The sequence below is a fragment of the Salvelinus namaycush genome, chromosome 2 (assembly GCF_016432855.1).
Source record: "Salvelinus namaycush isolate Seneca chromosome 2, SaNama_1.0, whole genome shotgun sequence".
Classification (NCBI taxonomy): domain Eukaryota; kingdom Metazoa; phylum Chordata; class Actinopteri; order Salmoniformes; family Salmonidae; genus Salvelinus; species Salvelinus namaycush.
In genome coordinates, this window is record NC_052308.1 from 17,077,394 (window position 1) to 17,098,270 (window position 20,877).

General features: G+C 42.8%; 2 protein-coding genes across 3 annotated transcripts in view; one reads left to right on the forward strand and one right to left on the reverse strand.

The window, feature by feature from the left end:
* Positions 1–874: 874 nt before the first annotated feature.
* On the reverse strand, positions 875–14,612 carry LOC120059460 (alkaline phosphatase-like). The gene is made up of 12 exons (XM_039008524.1): positions 14,503–14,612; positions 11,917–12,045; positions 10,607–10,726; positions 9,668–9,783; positions 9,096–9,270; positions 8,458–8,633; positions 5,049–5,189; positions 4,801–4,870; positions 4,527–4,661; positions 4,157–4,348; positions 3,898–4,017; positions 875–3,738 (listed from the first exon to the last, which is right to left on the reverse strand). Exons 2-12 carry the CDS (start codon positions 11,984–11,986, stop codon positions 3,473–3,475), a joined length of 1,581 nt encoding a protein of 526 aa, XP_038864452.1. The 5' UTR covers positions 11,987–12,045; positions 14,503–14,612; the 3' UTR covers positions 875–3,472.
* Positions 14,613–19,019: 4,407 nt separating this feature from the next.
* LOC120059464 (endothelin-converting enzyme 1-like) overlaps positions 19,020–20,877 on the forward strand; it is a 53,028-nt gene continuing 51,170 nt past the window's right edge. For both annotated transcript variants that reach the window (XM_039008574.1, XM_039008556.1), the window contains exon 1: positions 19,020–19,202. In XM_039008574.1, coding sequence (XP_038864502.1) covers positions 19,197–19,202 — 6 coding nt within the window. In that variant the 5' untranslated portion in view covers positions 19,020–19,196. The remainder of the gene's footprint in view (positions 19,203–20,877) is intronic.

Consider the following 20,877-nt stretch of genomic DNA (forward strand, 5'->3'; position numbering starts at 1 on the left):
ATTCGGTATCATTGAACGCCGAAACATCCATTCTGCAACAACATGAATGAATGTCACTCTGAACTATCCCCTCTAACCAAGACAGACAGACAGACAGACAGACAGACAGACAGACAGACAGACAGACAGACAGACAGACAGACAGACAGACAGACAGACAGACAGACAGACAGACAGACAGACAGACAGACAGACAGACAGACAGACAGACAGACAGAGAGAGAGAGAGAGAGAGAGAGAGAGAGAGAGAGAGAGAGAGAGAGAGAGAGAGAGAGAGAGAACGGAAACTCTCCAACAGAAACTAACTTTTCAACAGCGATCAAGACGACACACTGAGCGTAGATATATATATTGATTGCAATTGTTCCCGAATGAGTGAGCGTTCATGTGCAAAGGATTAGTATTTCAATTGTTATAATTATCAACTTTGTAGTGTCTCATCTCAGTTGACCCCCACTTCCCCTTTTGTCCACCAAGCCACGATACCGGTTTAGCCCACTAGGGCACATTCTCCTATCATTTCTTGTAACCATATTTACTTTGTTTGTTTGTTTATGCATTTCTGTGAATTACTTAGTTAGTAATAAATAAATGATTTAAGACAATTGATGTATGGATGACTCATAGTGAAGACTAGGTTCGTGCAGATAACCAACAATTTACGACGTTTGGAATGAGACTAACGTGAGGTAACGTAAATAATTCATTAATTAAGAAGACGAATTGATCAGATATGAAAATATCTGGAAAGTTATTTTAGGAAAATTATATCTTTGTAATCTGAATATTTTCCTTGGTGCCCCGACTTCCTAGTTAATTACAGTTACATGATTAATCAGTTTAATCGCGTAATAATAATTACAGAGAGTTATTTGATAAATAAGTCTTCAGTTTAATGATGCCAAAGACACAACATACCCATAATGCTTATTGAAAGTGCAACCAAAATCAGTTCCTGGCAAACTGACACATTATCTACCATTTACAGTCAACACACCAATAATGTAAACACAACATTTCCAGAAACCAACAGGACTTCCTTTATTGGCTAACTTATTTCTATGAAATTCTGACAGGGGTTGACTTTTCATTCAGTGCTTTCGGGAAGTATGTACAAAGGACATGGAATTAATTGTTTTGGTTTGTTTGTTTGTACCATACATACAAAATAGCATCTACTTTCCTTATTGTAACATTTACTCGATTGTTTAGGGAATCTGATGGGAGCTTATGAAGTAAATTCTGTTTACTGTTTGTATATACTGTTTTAATATATTCCTATTCAAAACTAGGGGAACGTTACATTAGGTTTCTAATTTAGGAAAAGAACTGGCTTCTTTGAAAAGTTGCCTGATCCAGTCATGGAATTGACAGACAACAAATATATAGGTGGGCAGCAACATTGCTTTGTCATTAATACTGGGAGGTTATTTACCCCATACAATGATTGATATAAATTCAGAGATATACCCTTCTCTTAAACCAACTGATATGACAGAATTCTTCACATAGTTTTGGTGTTACCTGAATAGTGATCAATACCAAAGTAAAATAACACAACCTATCCTATATGTTACAATAGAAATAAAGTGATATCCTCTTATTTTCCCTAACACTAAATCTGATTGAACATTACCAATATTCTGACAGCATTTTAGCAACATGAAATCTTATTAAAATATGTCCATATGCACCCCCAGGAAGAATAACTTATTTTATACAATTTATGACAAGTGAGGACTTAGATACGGTCATTTTCATGTTTTCATAAATTCTTAGAATGTTTGAGAATTACATATACTAAGGTATTTGTGAAAATAGTGTAGCAATATAGAGTGGGGAAGCAGCCGTGCGTTTGGACAAATAATAAACACTGCAGTAAATAAAACCCTAATAAAAACATGTCTCATCCAGAACCGGAGTCTATGCAGACCGATGCGCCATAGCCAATCAGAGGTACAGTAGGCCTATATGCAAACAAGCCATTTGCCACAAGGGCCTGCCATCATTCACTTTGAACTGGACTGTGTGTTTACAGGCAGTTGCAACAGCGCAACTTTAGATAGAACGCATTCTGCAAAAGCCACAAAATACACTTGAATGGATTTCTGCAAAAATGTAGCTAAATACCACAGGAGTCCACTTACATTTGGGAACTTTACAGTCCTATTGATCAAACAACCATAAAAAGGTAGGGTGTCTTTCCCTATATGCACATCAACAACAACCCTCTAAAATATTTTATCTTGTTGGCCATCAAAATTGCACTGATAAATGATGGGGAATAGCCTGCTCATCCTTCTGCAGCTTGCCTACCAATGCATGCGTTGTCCCAACCAAGCACCCAAGCTAACTGGCCAAAGTTGATAAGCTTGCTAGCTAGCTACTACCAGACACAAATGAGAGAACACCTCACTGACAATTTTACTCGCCGAGCAGAGCTGGTTAGGCTGTTTACATGTTATATAGAGCATTCGTGAATAACTATAACTTTTTTTGCCTATGGTTACTGACACCGGTCATATTCAGCAGGTCTTGCGTGTTCGTAAATTGATCAGTTATTCAGCGCTCTGGCACACTCGGAGCACTCTGAAATCGGAGTAGATGGCTAGCCAGAGTGAATTTGCGAACACAAGAGAAATGCTAACTGGATAACAGGCATTCAGCATAGCTACCAATCAAAGCGATTCACATGTATTTCTAGCTAACCAAATGACACGTGCATCTCTAGCTGTGTAGCCACCAAAAAATGATATGAGGGGGAAAAGTCGGTGAATGTCCTCACCAACGTCCTCACTCACTCATGACGTCCTCCTAGCAGCTAGCTAGCTATCTAGCTAACGCTAGGCTCTGTGTTTTTAGCTAGCTACATAAATAGATACGCTAGCATATTAGCCACATTATGGCTGACTTGTGATCATTGCCCTTGCTAGTTTGATTGTATTGACATTCCCTGCCTTAGTTACATTCGTCAGTTTTTGTCCAAAATATTGAGTCATTGAAAATGAAACAGTGCATCCCGAATGGAGGCCAGTTGTGATTTACAACATAATGTATTTACACCAAATGTATTGGTGAATTATATTAATCATGCTTTGAACTACATCCATCTATTCTGCCAACAATGCCTTAATGTACGTCATGGAATGTTGAGTCAAATAGAACCTATTTTTAAAATCTCTTATAAAGTTGATTTTGTAGGATTAACTGGGAATTTGATATTGTTGACTGATATTATGATTGTCTGTCGATTCCATAGCTGCAAAGTAGTTAAAACGCTGTCGGTTCCACTTTAAATGCCCTTACATTGTTCCCAAAGTCATTAAACTGTACAGAATGATTTTTAAAAAATCAACAATAGAGGAAGAATCCAATCCGCATTATATCCACACTATAAAAAAGGTGTGGGAGTAATACATATATACAGAGAGGAGGGGTGGGGGTAGTGCAGGAGGGGGGTTGGGGTGAAAGGTCAGCAGAAGAGGCAGATGAGTGTGAGGAGAGCTGTCAGGCTGGGCAGAGCAGCGCTGAGACTAGAGGCTCTACTGGATGACATGCAGTGGTCTCTGTTCTGGCCAATGCAGGCAGCATAAGCCATGACATGGGGAATGTAGTTCTGCTCGTGTACACCGTGCAGCAGGTGAGCCATAGGGCCCTTAGCAAACACAGCCACATCCTCTCCTCCATGAGTCTCCATACTCAGCGGCACTGCAGACTGGGCCTTGTAGTTATTTTCCTCTGAAGAGAGGGAAGGAAGGGAAGGGGTGGAGGTAGGGAAAGGGAAGGAGAAAGAGATCAGATGGATGATTTTCTGGCATGCCAAAGACCAAGTGATGTTCTCTATGACAGATGACTATCAAAATGACAATACTTCATTGATGATAAAATTTCACTTACCATAGTCAAGGGTGGAGACGTTCTCTCTCAGACCATTGACTACTTTGAACCCTGGTCCGTTCCCATATAAGATGGCGGTGAAGGGCTTCTGGTCCACATCACTCAACATGGGAGCCAGTCCTGTAGACAGAGAGGAAAATAATGAACCACCTCCATCACAAACCATTAATTACAACATCCACGACATCCAAGTGACTGATGACTGAGTGTAGCCACATACAATGTACAATACATTGTTGCAAAATCATCCACTGCTCACCAAAAATTGTGTTCCCCCTTGGAGTGTAGCCTCCGAAGTTGAACATGTGAGAGTGGTCAGCAGTGACGACAGTCATTGTGTCATATATGCTGGTCATGAGGCCGGCGTGGCCAATGGCCCGGTCCATCTCCACTGCCTCATGCAGGGCCTGCTTGGCTTTACCCTCGTGATGTCCGTGGTCGATGCGCCCCCCTGGCAACGCACAGCCTGGTTAACCTCTCTCTCTCAGGCAGATGAGAAAATCTAGCATCAGCACTGGCAAATCAGCCTCAGCTATACAAACTTCACATTCAACATGATATACATTATTAAACTTATGCAACAGATACAGTATTTACTGGTGACAGAGTAAATGTAACACAACAATCACCCTCCACCAGCAGGTAGAATCCGCTGGGGTTTTTCTTCAGGATCTTGATGGCCACCTCCACCATCTCTGTCAGTGAAGGATCTGTCTCATTGTTTCTCTCCAGGTCATAGGGAAGATCTCCAGGCTCAAACAGACCTGTGTTAACACAGGAAGCAGGGTTTAAAATATTGCAAAATAGGTAGAGAAGATGATCAGTGGTTAACATGAATACAAAATATGAAACAGGCATGTAGTGAAATCAATAAAGAGCAAACTATTTAAAAAAAGAACTCACCCAAAAGGTAATCCACACTATTAGGATTTAGCGATAAAAGTTCCTTCTTGTTCCATACATAGTGGGCGTTCTGTTTATTTAATAGATAAAACAATACATCATATGGCATTGATCTAACCCTGTGACAACCTAAAACTATTCAAATGTTGATAAGAAAAATAGAGAAAGGAAGACAGAGAAGAACAAGGAAGAAACAACAGGACATGGTAGAAAAGGAGTGAGAGAAGAACTAAGATAGAGCAGCTGACCTTGTTTTTCATTCTGTTATTCCACTCCTCCACCAAGTTCCTTCTATCGATGCGCGTACCGAAGTGTTTCTTCTCTCCAGGATACTCCACATCTGACTGGTTTTTGGGGAACATGTACTTCCTCCCTCCTCCCATAATCACCTAGACATCCACCACAGAGATAAAACATTTGATATCTCTCTATGGACATCCCCGGTAGGGTGAAATATTTTCCCGGTATTTTACAAATGTTCAATCCCGAGAACAAATCACTTTTCTACCGGGTAACCCGGTATTTCCCGCCAAAACCAGAAGTGTCACTCAAAAGCACAAATTTGTTTATATCCATGTTAGTGAGCATTTCTCCTTTGCCAAGATAATCCATCCACCTGACAAGAGGTGGTATATCAAGAAGCTGATTAAACAGCATGATCATTACACAAGTGCACCTTGTGCTGGGAACAATAAAAGGCCATTTTAAACTGAGCAGTTTTGTCACACAACCCAATGCCACAGATGTCTCAAGTTTTAAGGGAGCGTGCAATTGGCATGCTGACTGCAGACCTGTTGCCAGATAATTTAATGTTAATTTTTCCACCATAAGCTGGCTCCAACGTCGCTTTAGAGAATTTGGCAGTACATCCAACCGGCTTCAAGACCGCAGACCATGATGTGTAACCACATCAGCCCGGGACCTCCACATCTGGTTTCTTCACCTGTGGGATTGTATGGGGGGGGGGTCTGTAATAAAGCCCTTTTGTGGGTAAAAACTAATTCTGATTGGCTAGGCCTGGCTGTCAAGTGGGTGAGCCTACAATATGCCCTCCCAGGCCCATCCATGGCTGCACCCCTGCCAGTCATGTGAAATCCACAGATTAGGGCCTAATGAATTAATTTCAATTGACTGATTTCCTTATTATGAACTGTTACTCAGTAAAATCTTTGAAATTCTTGCATGTTGCGTTAATATGTTTGTTGTATATAATTAGTAGACTGATGCATACAGTATCTTTCAAAGTATTTCCCCTAATGTTATTAGCCTACCTCCTCTTTCTCTCTTGTTGCTTCATTCCTTCCTCGCATTCAACAGGTAGGCTGAATTAAATACATTTTGTTGTCCTTAACATCATCATTCTAATTACAACTTTGAATAATATAGGACTAAAATTAGATGCAGAAGGCTTTCACTTCTCATCACAAAGATTGAATGGTTATGGTTCTGAATAAATAACTGCTGTAGCCTACCGCGTTCACTCTTCTTTCAAACTACCCGTGATTCTGGCTGCTGTATTTAACATTCAGCAAACAAGAGCTTGCATCCCTCTTCGAATAGTCTATTGGTATAAGAAATGCAAAAAAAAAGAAAGTCCAGCAAGCTATTCTAGTCTAGCTTTTCCTGCATGGGACTCCAAGAGCTAAGGAACGTTGTTTAACAAGCTATTCTCGTCTAGCTTTTCCTGCATGGGACTCCAAGAGCTAAGGAACGTTGTTTAACAAGCTATTGTAGTGTAGCTTTTCCTGCATGGGACTCCAATAGCTAAGGAACTTTGTTTAAGGAGAGAGGCCTGCGGAGCACAGGTGCGTGCGTATTGTGCAAGACACAGAGGCTATAAATTAGAAGCTTATTATGCATTACCCATCATTAATTAGCTAAATATAAGTATAATACTGCATTGAAAGTATTACATGAAACAAGTAGGCTAGGACTTGTATATACAGTGCATTCGGAAAGTATTCCGACTCCTTCACTTTTACAGCCTTGTTCTAAAATGGATTAAATAGTTTAATCCCCTAATCAATCTACACACAATATCCCAAAACGACAAAGCAAAAGCAGTTTTTTTTTTTGCTAATTAATAACACATTAAAATAAAACACACTGAAATATGACATTTACATAAGTATTCAGGCCATAGAGAAGCCAGATTTAGACATTGCATATAATTTAATAGTTCCATTTCACCCCATGCTGTTCATATAAATAATTTATTATAATTTACAGGTTTTTCAAAGTTATTTATCCTGGGAAAAGGGAGTGGTTTTGGGCAATAAATCCACAATAAATCTCAGTAACCGGGTTCCCGCCATGCAACCTTAATCCATGGCAGGAGGAGAGGAATTATCTGTGAGTCGTTACATTACAGGTGCAAGTTGCTCAACATTACTGTCTGAACAATGTATACAGAATAAAGAGCAATCATTGTTTTCAACAATAGCTGTTGCTTATAAAAATGCTCTGTTTTTAGCATGATTACTGGATATTTTCTGTAATATCAGGATCCATATTATATACACTACATGACCAAGAGTATGTGGACACCTGCTCGTTGAACATATCATTCCAAAATTATAGCATTAATATGGAGTTGGTCACCCTTTGCTGTTATAACAGCCTCCACTCTTCTGGGAAGATGTTGGAACATTGCTGGTGGGACCTGCTTCCATTCAGCCACAAGATCATTAGTGAGGTCGGCACTGATGTTGGGTGATTAGGCCTGGCTCGCAGTCTGCGTTCCAATTCATCCCAAAGGTGTTTGATGGAGTTGAGGTCAGGGCTCTGTGCAGGCCAGTCAAGTTCTTCTACACCGATCTCGACAAACCATTTATGTATGGACCTCGCTTTGTGCACGGGGGCATTGTCATGCTGAAACAGGAAAGTACCTTCCCCAAGTTGTTGCCACAAAGTTGGAAGCACAGAATCGTCTATAATGTCATTTATTGCTGTAGCGTTAAGACTTCCCTTCACTGGAACTAAGAAAAACAGCTCCAGACAATTATTCCTCCTCCACCAAACTTTACAGTTGGCACTGTGCATTGGGGCAGGTAGCGTTCTCCTGGCATCTACCAAACCCAGAGTCGTCCGTCTGACTGCCAGAAGCGTGATGTATCATTCCAGGTAAGGTGTTTCCACTGCTCCAGTTTCCAATGGCGGCAATCTTTACACCCCTCCAGCCGACGCTTGGCATTGCGACGAACAGTTATCGTGCTGACGTTGCTTCCAGAGACATTTTGGGACACAGTAGTGAGTTTTGCAACAGAGGACAGATGATTTTTTACGCGCTACGTGCTTCAGCACTCACGTTCTGTGAGCTTGTGGGGCCTACCACTTTGCGGCTGAGCTGTTGTTGCTCCGAGACGTTTCCACTTCACAGTAACAGCCCTTACAGTTTACCGTGGCAGCTTAGGCAGGGCAGAAATTTGATGAACAGACTTGTTGGAAAGGTTGCTTCCTATGACGGTGCCACGTTGAAAGTCACTGAGCTCTTCAGTAAAGCCATTCTACTGCCAATGTTTGTCTATGGAGATTGCATGCCCGTGTGCTCGATTTTATACACCTGTAAGCAACGGGTGTGGCTGAAATAGCCGAATCCACTAATTTGAAGGAGTGTCCACATACTTTTGTATATATTGTGTATATGCTGTGACTCACATCAATGTTAGGAATGTTCTCAAAGAGCTGCCTGGCGATGTCCTTGCAGCCCGCCTGTACTGCCTCAGCGGGCATCTCTCCATCGGAGTACCAGTCCCTGTCAACACAGTGGGCATAAGCCGCACTGGGGGTGGCATGGTTCACACGCGTTGTCGTGACTATTCCCACTGACTTGCCTGGGTAACAAACACACAAACATTTTTGAACCTGCTACTAGGATTCTGTGCAATAGTCCGCCAGATCTGAAGACAACGATTAGCTCCAAAGAATCTGCTAATTCTAGTTGAACTTGAACAGAGTGTCAATTCATTTTTCAGTCATTTGAGAAATATGAGAAAACTATTTATGTATTTTCTTGTTTGTTGGATCCCTGATCTTCTCTGACCCCTGACCTCTACTCCAGAAGTCTTGTTTTCATTCTTGCCATGTCTCTAAGTCATTGGGGCCTGCTAGGGAGTCTCTGCTTTTGAGAAAATACATCTGCAGCTATAAACTCCCCATTGATATCCATGCATGCCTACGATTACAATGTTATCATGGTGTGTCTCTACGGCTAATCTCAGGTTGGCCAAATAAGGCTTAATAGATCTGGTGTGGAAAGGTACTGTGAAAAAACATGAGTTATAATGAGACAGTACCGGCTTCCTTGGCCCATCTGAGGATGGAGGTGACCTCGTTGCCCTGTGTGGTGTTGCACTGGGAACGGACGGCAGCTGCACTCACACCCACCGTGCCCTCGTTGGCCTTCACCCCACAGAGGTATGCTGTGGCCGTACCCGCACTGTCTGCCACCTGGGCATTGGTGTTATATGTCTGCAGAGACAGGACAGTAACGTGTGAATTATATAGAATTGTAGTAGGAGACATTGTTCTGCATTCCGTGTTGGTGTTATCCACACCTCCAAGCATCACCTTGAAACGCTCAGATTGTGTCATTTCTTTTACATTCTAAACTCTTACACAATTATTGACACAGACTACTACATGATCAATCATGTGTGGAATGTGCTGCTCCCTTAACTATAAAGACAGTTCTATGATGTGTGGCTTCTTGCCAAGTATGTAACATAATAACACATTATTATCGTATGACATAGACAGTATGTGACCAGGTATATTGGTCTTGCTCTTGGTGAACCATTCATTACTTCCAGATCACTAATGCAAGCTATTCTATAGCTTTTCTATATGATAACAGACCAGGTCAGACCTTGGAAAGCGCAACAAAGGGGAACTTGTCCATCTCCAGCTGGGTCTCTTCCCCACTCTGTCTGCTCAGCTGCCCCTTCAGTATTCGTGCTGCCGTCACTGTGGGAATGCCCATTCCTACACAACAAAAGCAAAGCAGTGCTCGGTCTGTTATGGTGTGATTCTATTTAAGGGATAGAAAGCGTTTCCATCTCATGCATTAACACCTTTTGGTTTTTTATCTGGTTAACATGGCTCTGTGGTCACTTTTCACAGCAGCTGCTCTACCACTGAACAGACAACTCTACATTTGGTGGTAAAGAACCCCGCCAAAAGAGCTTTTACCTGAGATCTGCCTTTTCACAAGTCAACAAAATTTGTATTTTTAGAAATGACTATCTATTTTCCCTTTGTTTTTATATGGGTATCAATATGGATGCTTTTGTAGAGGATGTGAACTGACGTGCACTTTCACTTTATCCAGCATGATTGTTTTAAGCATGGTTGTCATACATGATAGAGTAAGGTACATTGTATGCTGCTGCATGTAAAACATAGACAGTTAAGATCCTTTGGGGGGGACAGTTTAATGGGTCACTACATAACATAATATTAAGCAGAAGCAAAGTGATCCATTGGCACTGTAAGCATGTTGGTTTAATGCTCGATGGCTCCCATATTCAACATTCGATTTAGAAAGTCTGAAAAATACTATTTACTTCTGACTGGATTACGTCAATCCTCCAGAATGTTTAGATGGAAACGACTGTGTTTGATGAGGAGGATATACTTATCATCAAAATACTAGTTTTCTACAACCACTAGGAAAGATAATCTGGAAATGTATAAAAATATTACATCTGTATGCTGCACATAAGCTCATAGAGTTAAGACTTCACTTCATCATACAGTATGGCACATACTCATGGAATGAAAAAAGACTCCTGTAATCATGGCTTACCATCACCAAGGAAGAGGATGAGGTTCTTTGCAGTGTTTTGATTGAGCTTCTGAAGTGTGAGGGCATTCTTCAAAGTACGCTGGGCCCATGTGTTCCAGAACAGGGGATCTTTCTCTTGGTCTGCAACACGGAGGTAGGGTTTTAGTTTTAAATGAGGAGGGAAAGAGGCCAGCAGAAGTGATCTGTAACACCTGCGAAAGTACTGGGACAAGTGGGACGGAATATGCCTCAATTAAATGGAAAACATGTTGAGGTTTATCCAGGGAAGCATTCTTTGATGGACAAAAACTTGATTAACACAGAAAAGATGCGTTGTCCATTATTTCCAAGGTAATGTACAGAACATTGGCATTAATCACTTCCTTATTCACTTGTATTTCATAACCTAGTTATAACTTTTCTAATTAATGTTTTACTGCCAGACAATGTCAAACTTCCTTTGTGAGTAACTTATTTCTTTACTGGTTATAAGTCTCAGCATGACAAATAATATGAACAAGTATGGACGATAATATCAGGGACCAACAGGATGACCATAAGCACATACACATGTACTGTATTCATAATGACATGTTCTGGAGGGTCGGCCACTGCCAACCATATGACCTTGGACATCTCCAGCATGTAAGCTTTTATTTCTGAAATTACGTTGCCTACTATACACCAGCACATACATTAATGATGTTACGATAAGAAGGAACCTAATCTTATAACTGTTTAGGGAAAAATATTACACATCTGGAATTCATTTTGAATCCATTTTGTGAACCTCTTCTGATTTGTACATAATCTTTCAGGAGCTAAATGATTCTGGTCATTTTGTAGAGAGAACAGAGAAAATGGAGGTTCACTAGCCATCGTATTGTTAATGCAGTGTGAATTCTGTTCAGTGGGTTCAATAGACTGACAGTTATAACTCTAACAAGCCGTGTTATTCTAAACAGGATGCCATAAACAACAGAGAAGTGGAACTTCATTAATAAGAGCAGTTGAAGACTTCTGCATGTGTCACATCTCCAATAAATCAAAGCCCAATTTAGTTTCTACCCTTCTTCCTCCTGAAGTGTGCACTCATTCACTCCTCCCCAAGGACTATAGGATTATTGGATTGGTTTCAGCATGTGCTAAAGGATCATTCCACTACATTTCCTAAACCTGTCCCTTTCCTTTCAAATATACTTCAGCGAGAAGAGAGAACGAAATAGATCTGTGTTAGTATGTGTCCCCTCTAAGCTCTTCCTGGTAGATTTCAGTCAAACAGCTGGATGCTGTTAAGAGACATTACATTTCTTGACAGGTGTGTGTATTACCAGGAAACTGTGGCTTCCCCAGGCCTCCCCAGACCAGGCAGGAGCAGATGAGCAGGATTGTCACCTTCATGCTGCTTTCGCTCTATCGCTGTAGTGTTATCACATACCACGTCCCAAACTAGAGAGAGTCTGTAAAATAAGGAGAAATCAGTGTATATGAAAGTTGACGATGAGTTTGATTTAAAGTGCAGCAAAGGATGTGGAAAGTAGGTAGGTTTCAACTTAGACATTCACAGTGAACAGAAGTAGTGGTTTTGTTGTAGTGCAGTCCTAACACGGCCCCATGGGCCCTGAGCAGCCAGACTTCATCTATTATTACATCCCCCACCCCTGTCCCTCCACTTTTCCTCCGCCGTCCCACCCCTGTCACTCCCCTGACCCACCCCTGTCCCACTTCTGTCTCTCCCCTGTGCTGTGGTCAAGGTCGCTTTAATGGGAGCGTTAATGGGATTGTGGGCCGTAGTACAGAGATTTAACGGCCATAACAAAGCCAATATAAATGTTTTTTAAACAAGGTTTACAGTTTTCTAAAGAAGAGAGTTTGGCAAATGTATTGTTACACGTGCTTGAAATAAAATGGTATTTCATAACGTCTTGAAACTGTGTGCAAATGAGCCTTGTTACTTTATGCTATTAAAACAGACAACGCAAGTCCTACAGCATTAGTATACAATATGCTGTAGTTGAGCTCACATAAAGCTGCTAGGCTGGTCTCTGAGGAGAGGAGAGGTTTTACCGTGCCACAGATGCAGGCCTAGGCCTATCCTCTAAGTAAAGCTCAGAAGTGGCCGGGCCCACCAATCAGCAGCAGACTAGCCAGCCTGCAGGTGAAGAAGCAGAGCAGTCCCAGGATGGGCACCAGGAGAATGCCAGAGAAAAGGAGGGGTGTCAAGGAGAAAAGCATCCCGGTTGGAATACCAATCTGTATCAAAGACAGAGGCAGATGTTTCCTGTTTCACCTGCCAGCTCTGTAGCTGACCACTAAGAGATGAAAACTGGGTCCCTGTACAGGGTTCGATCTGTTTGAATGGAGCTGGGATTAGGTTTAATAATGTTCGTGAGGTCAGGGTTTTGGATCATAATTAGAGTGTGTGACTTTATTTCTTGCTCTGGGCTTAGTGACACAGGCTCCTCCATTCTGGGAAAACACTGACCTCAGACACATTCCCCCAAACAGATTACCTTGGCCCATCCAAAATGTAATGGGAGGAGAAGGAATCAATCCAGCTCAATCAATGTTGTGGTCCAACTGGCCTGTTTGAATCTTTTACTTTCAAGAACTCTGGGTTTTGGCTTTATCCTAGGGTATGCTGTACACATGATATCTATGGTGATATTTTTTATGTTTAAATGTTTCTAGCACTGGCATTCTTTCCCCTCCAAACAACCATTGCCTTGTTGAGGAGCTGATAAGATTGAATGCCTGTTGTGCTTATAAAGGCTCCATAAGACCATACTACTAAGAGTTTTTAATTCTGTCATGAGATAAGGCACATTTTTCTATTTAACTACAATGACAGCCTAGGAACAGTGGGTTGTTCAGGGGCAGAACGACAGATTTTTACCTTGTCAGCTCGGGCATTCGATCTAGCAACTTCGGTTACTGGCCCAATGCTCTAACCACTAGGCTACCTGCCGCCCCTACAGGAAAAAATTTAAGTGCTCAATTGTAGATGAGATATCATCCTCTCCTTAGCATAGGCTAAACATTCCACCCTATTAATGCCAACTCAATCACAAATCAACTTGAAAGATTATCCATGTGCTTTACATCACTGGTACAATGGCCATGTCTAGGGAACAATGACTGACAAGAAGAAAACCTGAAAAGAACAAAGGCTTGCCATATGTTCTATTTTTTTCTGTTTACCTGTAAAAGGTGAGCGTGTCCAACCAATTTAGGTATTGTGCATCACAGTGTATACATTAATTGTCAGCCAAATTTAGTAAATTGCAGAACGCTCTATCCAAATGTATTGATAAAACAAATATTTCAATCATTCGGTCTGTCTGTCAGTGTATTCTCCACCTTTTCAGCTATATTGGTACCTTCTGACAATTATTTTCTGGAGAACTATTGTGTTGTGAATTCTGACATTAATATTACTATAGCTGAGCACTCACTGCTAGTTGACCTTTTTATAATCAAAATGAACATCCAACAGCATAGGATATCAACCAAAATTAATGAAACTGGCTATAGGCCTAGCTATGTGATTTAGTGTAGTATTGGTTTAATAAAAAAACTTCATCCTTATGGAGGGTACTGCTATTGTTGTATTGATGCTCAATCACGTGTTGGAAAGTTGGGAAGATTGCGAGTTCTACCTACAAGAATCTGCAATCACAAAAACTTCTACCACAGCTACACTTATAGGGTAATATTACTTTAATTTAAAGAGATGGAAAGCGATAAATAATACGCATGTGGTGCTAGTGGCATGTTTAATTGCACCGATTTTCCTGACAATGCAGCCAATTGCAAGGAGATTTTATGTTGATATTTTCTAAATAGCCTGCACACGATAAACCATTGATATTCCAAAAATAGACAATTAATACAAAGAGTTAAAGGAATACACTTACTTCGGGTTCTATTTAAGCTTCTTTAGCAAAACACTTATGTCTGTGTCATCCTGTCGCACTTTTATACGCCTATGCACCAGCTCTGTTTTGAGGGCTGAGAATAGCGGTTGATATCCCACCACGATGGCGAGAAACCACCCTATAAATAATGGCATCATAACATGAAGAGCTGGATCGTGAGTGCCGCCTGTTGACCAGTTTCACTGTTGCATTTAGACTACTCAAAATATTTTATTCAAACCTTAAATCAGTCGAGTTCATTGTCAGCATGTGAAATACTAAACTGAAACATATTGGCCTACATACTTAATATATAGGTTTATAAGTAGCTTATCATTGTCATTACTTTATAGCCTCGTTTATAAATGTGTAAGAATACAGTTGCTTTAATGCACAATTTTGACCTTTACTATTATTAGTATATTGCTATTTATTAACCTCGATTGCCTAATGTCGCGTTCATGTGCCAGTCGGAAATAGGAAACTCGGAAACTTCCGACTTGCTAGCTGGTTGAATGCAGCACATGTATAGGCTCCTACAACCAGTTAAACAAGTCAGAAGTTTTCTAGTTCCGACTAGCACGCGAACGCGGCATAATGCACCAATTTACCCTGAGTGATTTTTGTTCATAATTTTGTATCCTTTAGATGTCACTAGAGACCAGTAACTATTCACACAATGTTATATTGGCTATCTCTCATACAGGAAAGCTACACTACCTGCCCTTTCTCTCCAAGCATCCCACACACAAATGCACAGTGTGAACAGGCAAACAATTACACTACTGGGATTATCTGACCGCTGCCATCAATGTGTCAATTGACAGGGAATAGACATAGCAGGACTTGAATTTTCGTTGTGAGGGAGGGAGGCTACAACATTTTAGAGTATTTGTCATGGTCTTTGCTCATGTGAAAAATATACATATCTTCTGTTTAAGTAGCAATGAATTGCTTGGATAAAATTATTTACTGAACTGAATAATAGAAGGCCTATTTAGTATAGGTTAAAACACCATCGGTGTCACGTTCTGACCATAGTTCTTTTGTGTTTTCGTTGTTTTAGTGTTGGTCAGGACGTGAGCTGAGTGGGCATTCTATGTTGTGTGTCTAGTTTTCCTGTTTCTATGTTTGGCCTGATATGGTTCTCAATCAGAGGCAGGTGTTAGTCATTGTCTCTGATTGGGAACCATATTTAGGTAGCCTGTTTTGTGTTGGGTTTTGTGGGTGGTTGTTTTCTGTCTTTGTGTCTGCACCAGATAGGACTGTTTCGGTTTTTGTAGTGTTCACGTTTATGGTCTTTATTAAACATGATGAACATTGGCTACTGTAACGTTCGTCTTGTGGTGCATGAACGGACCAAGGCGCAGCAGGTGAGGAATACATACTAATTTATTGAATGAAAGACGAAAACACTGACAAAACACTAGAACAAACTACAAAACAATAAACGAAGGCAACAGACCTGAAACCAACGAACTTACATATAGACGAAGAACGCACGAACAGGAACAGACTACCTAAAACGAACGAACAAACGAAACAGTCCCATGTGGTAAACACAGACACAGGAACAATCACCCACAAACAAACAGTGAGAACAACCTACCTTAATATGGCTCTCAATCAGAGGAAACGACACACACCTGCCTCTAATTGAGAACCATACCAGGCAAACCATTAACCCAACATAGAAAACACATAACATAGACTACCCACCCCAACTCACGCCCTGACCAATTAAACACATACAAAACAACAGAAAACAGGTCAGGAACGTGACAGAACCCCCCCCCTCAAGGTGCGAACTCCGGGCGCACCCCTAAAACTCAAGGGGAGGGTCTGGGTGGGCATCTGTCCGCGGTGGCGGCTCCGGCGGTGGACGAGGACACCACTCCACCACTGTCTTTGTCCCCCTCCTTAGCGTCCTTTGAGTGGCGACCCTCGCCCCCGACCATGGTCCAGGAACCTTCACCAACGCCCCTCTAAAATAGAGGAGACAACTCAGGACAGAGAGGTAGCTCAGGACAAAGAGGTAGCGCAGGACAAAGAGGTAGCTCAGGACAGAGGGACAACTCAGGACGAATGGCAGCTCTGGACTGAATGGCAGCTCCGGACTGTAGGGCAGCTCCGGACTGGAGGGCAGCTCATGACTGGAGGGCAGCTCATGACTGGAGGGCAGCTCATGACTGGAGGGCAGCTCATGACTGGAGGGCAGCTCATGACTATAGGGCAGCTCATGACTATAGGGCAGCTCATGACTGGCTGGCGGCTCTGGCAGCTCCTGACTGGCTGGCGGCTCTGGCAGCTCCTGACTGGCTGGCGGCTCTGGCAGCTCCTGACTGGCTGGCAGCTCTGGCAGCTCCTGACTGGCTGGCGGCTCTGGCAGCTCCTGACTGGCTGGCGGCTCTGGCGGCTCGGGACAGACGGGCGGCTCTGGCGGCTCGGGACAGACGGGCGGCTCTAATGGCTCGGGACAGACGGGCGGCTCTAATGGCTCGTGGCAGACGGGCGGCTCTAATGGCTCGTGGCAGACGGATGGCTCAGACGGCGCTGGGCAGACGGATGGCTCAGACGGCGCTGGGCAGACGGATGGCTCAGACGGCGCTGGGCAGACGGATGGCTCAGACGGCGCTGGGCAGACGGATGGCTCAGACGGCGCTGGGCAGACGGATGGCTCAGACGGCGCTGGGCAGACGGATGGCTCAGACGGCGCTGGGCAGACGAGCAGTGCAGGCGGCGTTGGGCAGACGGCCAACTCTGACCTGCTGAGGTGCACAGTAGGCCTGGTGCGTGGTGCCGGAACTGGTGGTACCGGACTGGAGACACGCACCTCAAGGCTAGTGCGGGGAGCAGGAACAGGGCACACTGGACTCTCGATGCGCACTATAGGCCTGGTGCGTGGTGCCGGAACTGGTGGTACCGGGCTGAGGGCACGCACCTCAGGGCGAGTGCGGGGAGAAGGAACAGTGCGTACAGGGCTCTGGAGAAGCACAGGAGGCTTGGTGCGTGGTGCCGGAACTGGAGGCACTGGGCTGGAGACACGCACCACAGGGAGAGTGCGTGGAGAAGGAACAGGGCTCTGGAGACGCACTGGAAGCCTGGTGCGTGGTGTAGGCACTGGTGGTACTGGGCTGGGGCCACGCACCATAAGGCGAGTGCGGGGTGCTGGAACTGGAGGTACTGGGCTGGGGCGGGAAGGTGGCGCCGGATATACCGGACCGTGCAGGCGTACTGGCTCCCTTGAGCACTGAGCCTGCCCAACCTTACCTGGTTGCATGCTCCCCGTAGCCCATCCAGTGCGGGGAGGTGGAATAACCCGCACTGGGCTGTGTTGGCGAACCGGGGACACCATGCGTAAGGCTGGTGCCATGTACACCGGCCCGAGGAGACGTACTGGAGGCCAGATATGTAGAGCCGGCTTCATGGCACTTGGCTCAATGCTCACTCTAGCCCGCCCAGTGCGGGGAGGTGGAATAACCCGCACCGGGCTATGCACCCGTACAGGAGACACCGTGCGCTCTTCCGCATAACACGGTGTCTGCCCGTACTCCCGCTCTCCACGGTAAGCATGGGAAGTGGGCGCAGGTTTCCTACCTCCCTCGCCACACTACCCTTTAGCCCCCTCCCAAGAAATGTTTGGGTGAGCCTCTCGGGCTTCCGTGCTAGACGCGTCCTCTCCTTCGTCCCCAGAAGAAAACCGTTACAATCGGAGTCCCTCTGCTATTCCTATTCCTTTTTGTTTTATTCCTTTTTTTAAAGCAAAAAGACAATACTATTATAGCAATGGATAAATACAAAGACTGGACCAGCCAGAGCCAAGAATTTGTTACTTTCTACATTACCATTAGGACTAGTAGCATGGCACATGAGGCCAATTTTCACATATTTCCTGTGGACCTGTGAAAATGAGGGCATTATAATCCCTCTGATCCTATTAGGCACTCGATTACTTTAGAAGCTTTTTGCAGTTTTCTTTTCTTTAATCTCCACACCTTAAGTGATTGCTCTGCATGTTAAGACTGTAAAGAAACGCCCAGTCAACAATACATGTTCCTTAATCCTTAAATGCTGTAATCCTTGACAATTGTTTATGTATTATATAAACACATTGAAATTATTTTCAGCTAAACCACCCCTCACCCTAGAATTATTGCCTTAGATCAATTATATATCTCCTTTATGAATAGTTTATTTGCAAATCCATGCCAATTGCATAAACCAAAACAGGTAGCAGTTAGAACCTAAGTAGGGCAAATATAACAATGTGTACCTGGCTGTACCTACATAGTCTAGGCAAGCATGTACTTTAAATACATAGGCCTACTGTTGTGGATACTTAGTAAAGTGCAACCATTTTTTTCCTCAGACCTTTTTGTACATTAATTGCACCACAAAGTGTGGAATTTTCTAAGAAAGGGTAATAAAAATGTTTTATTAAGACCCACCCATTTCTCAAATCCTATTGGTTAGAATAATAGTGAACCGTCCCTTCTCATTTTGCTGTTGGTTGGACATGTTATTTCAGGGTCAGCATGGAAACTCAATATTTACGTGGTACTTTCGCGTTATATGTTCGCACTATATGACCGAAAATACAGTTCGTCACTCATTTGTTGTGTCTGGCACACCAACAGCTGTCCGCTGAAGGTACCTGAGAGGAACGTATAGAGTAGACGGAGTGAGCTGAAATAATGGTGGTAAGAACCTGTTCCATATCAAATGTATCTTAATTACAAACCTTATGTTTATGAACTGAATTTATTGGCTGTCGTTGCTGTAAATCTACATTTGGAACATCAACGTGTGATTACACGGTGCGCAAAAAATTGTGTGCAATTACGATTTCTATTAACGTTTGCGACCATGACATGAGGTAATATCTTTAGCATAATTCCCGGGGCAACTGGTTTCTGCATTACCAAAACTAGTAATTCTCTGCATTTTAGGCCTACTCCCTGACTTAATAATTGTTGCCTTATTATGATCATGTGGGCAGATAAGCCTTTTATGTCTTGAACACACTCTTTCATTGTATTTTTTTTCTATATAGGCTAATGTTAAATCCATAGTTGGTTTGTTACTAGCTGACTGAACTCAACTCTACGATTAATGATGGAGTTGAGGAGTGACTAGTGTAGGCGGACTGGAGTTCTGAAGTCACATAAAATAAAACTACAGATTTCAGCGCCCCAAGAAACGCTGCATTTACACAATACTATGTCATGTGTAAATGCGGGCTATTCTTTTGGTGCTGAAATCCATCGTTTTTTATTTAAAAATAATGTGAAGTCTGAGCTCCAATCTACCATTGGAATCTGCTGAGTGGGGGACTGCTCATAATAATGGCTGGAACAGATCAAATGGAATGGCATCAAACCATGTGTTTGATGTTATTGATACCATTCCACTTAATCCAGCTCCAGCCATTACCACAAGCCCGTCCTCATCAATTAAGGTGCCACCAACCTCCTGTGCAGTTCACCCACACTGGTCGCCACCCAACACCATGGTAAATCGTGGAGTTGAGTTTATTCGGCTAGTTTGTACTTGTCACCATCCTTGTTTGCATAGTGGTTATTCATTACCTAGGGCCCAGGGGTAAGCATGAGAGTTTCTTGGCAGTAAACATAGGCCTACATGCAGCAACAGACACAGGTTATCTACCTGAGCTGTAATGTCCAGGTGTAAACAAGCTTCCATATGCCACTCCTTAAAGAGCGACTGCACCACAGATGGATGTATAAATGTGAAGCAGCCGGTTGGCGTTTCCACTCACTACCAGATATGGTGATAAGAAGCCCAGCGAGATGGATTTTGGCCAACATTCTGCACATTTTCTCTTAGATGAAACACTTGATCTGCATACAGTTTTCTGTTTCCAAAAGTAGAATCTGTAACAAACAGAGTGGATTTCATTTTGTAGACTTTACCCTTTGACAAAGTTTGACAAAAAACTGTGTTGTTTAGAAGAAGTGCAAGGGCAGATTAAGTTATTGCACATGCGCACTTCCCAGAGTAGCCGTTCCCAGACATAAATATGTAAATACATGCTAGACGTGCCAATAGGATCTCACTATCTCATGCTTGGTTCTGCCTACTATGAATAATTTGCTCCCATTGGAAACGAGGCGCTGGTCTATCTTGGGTTAGTTGTAAAAATCTTTGACAGCACTTCTATGGTATAATGGCGGTCCACAAACAAACGTTTAATATAAATAAACAAATAAATCCCTACTAACTTCAAACAAACTCTCCCCATTTCTATATATTTTTTGTAATTTAGCAGACGCTCTCATCCGGAGTGACTTATAGGAGCAATTAAGGCTAAGTGCATGTCGACAGATTGTTCACCTACTTGGCTCGGGGATTTGA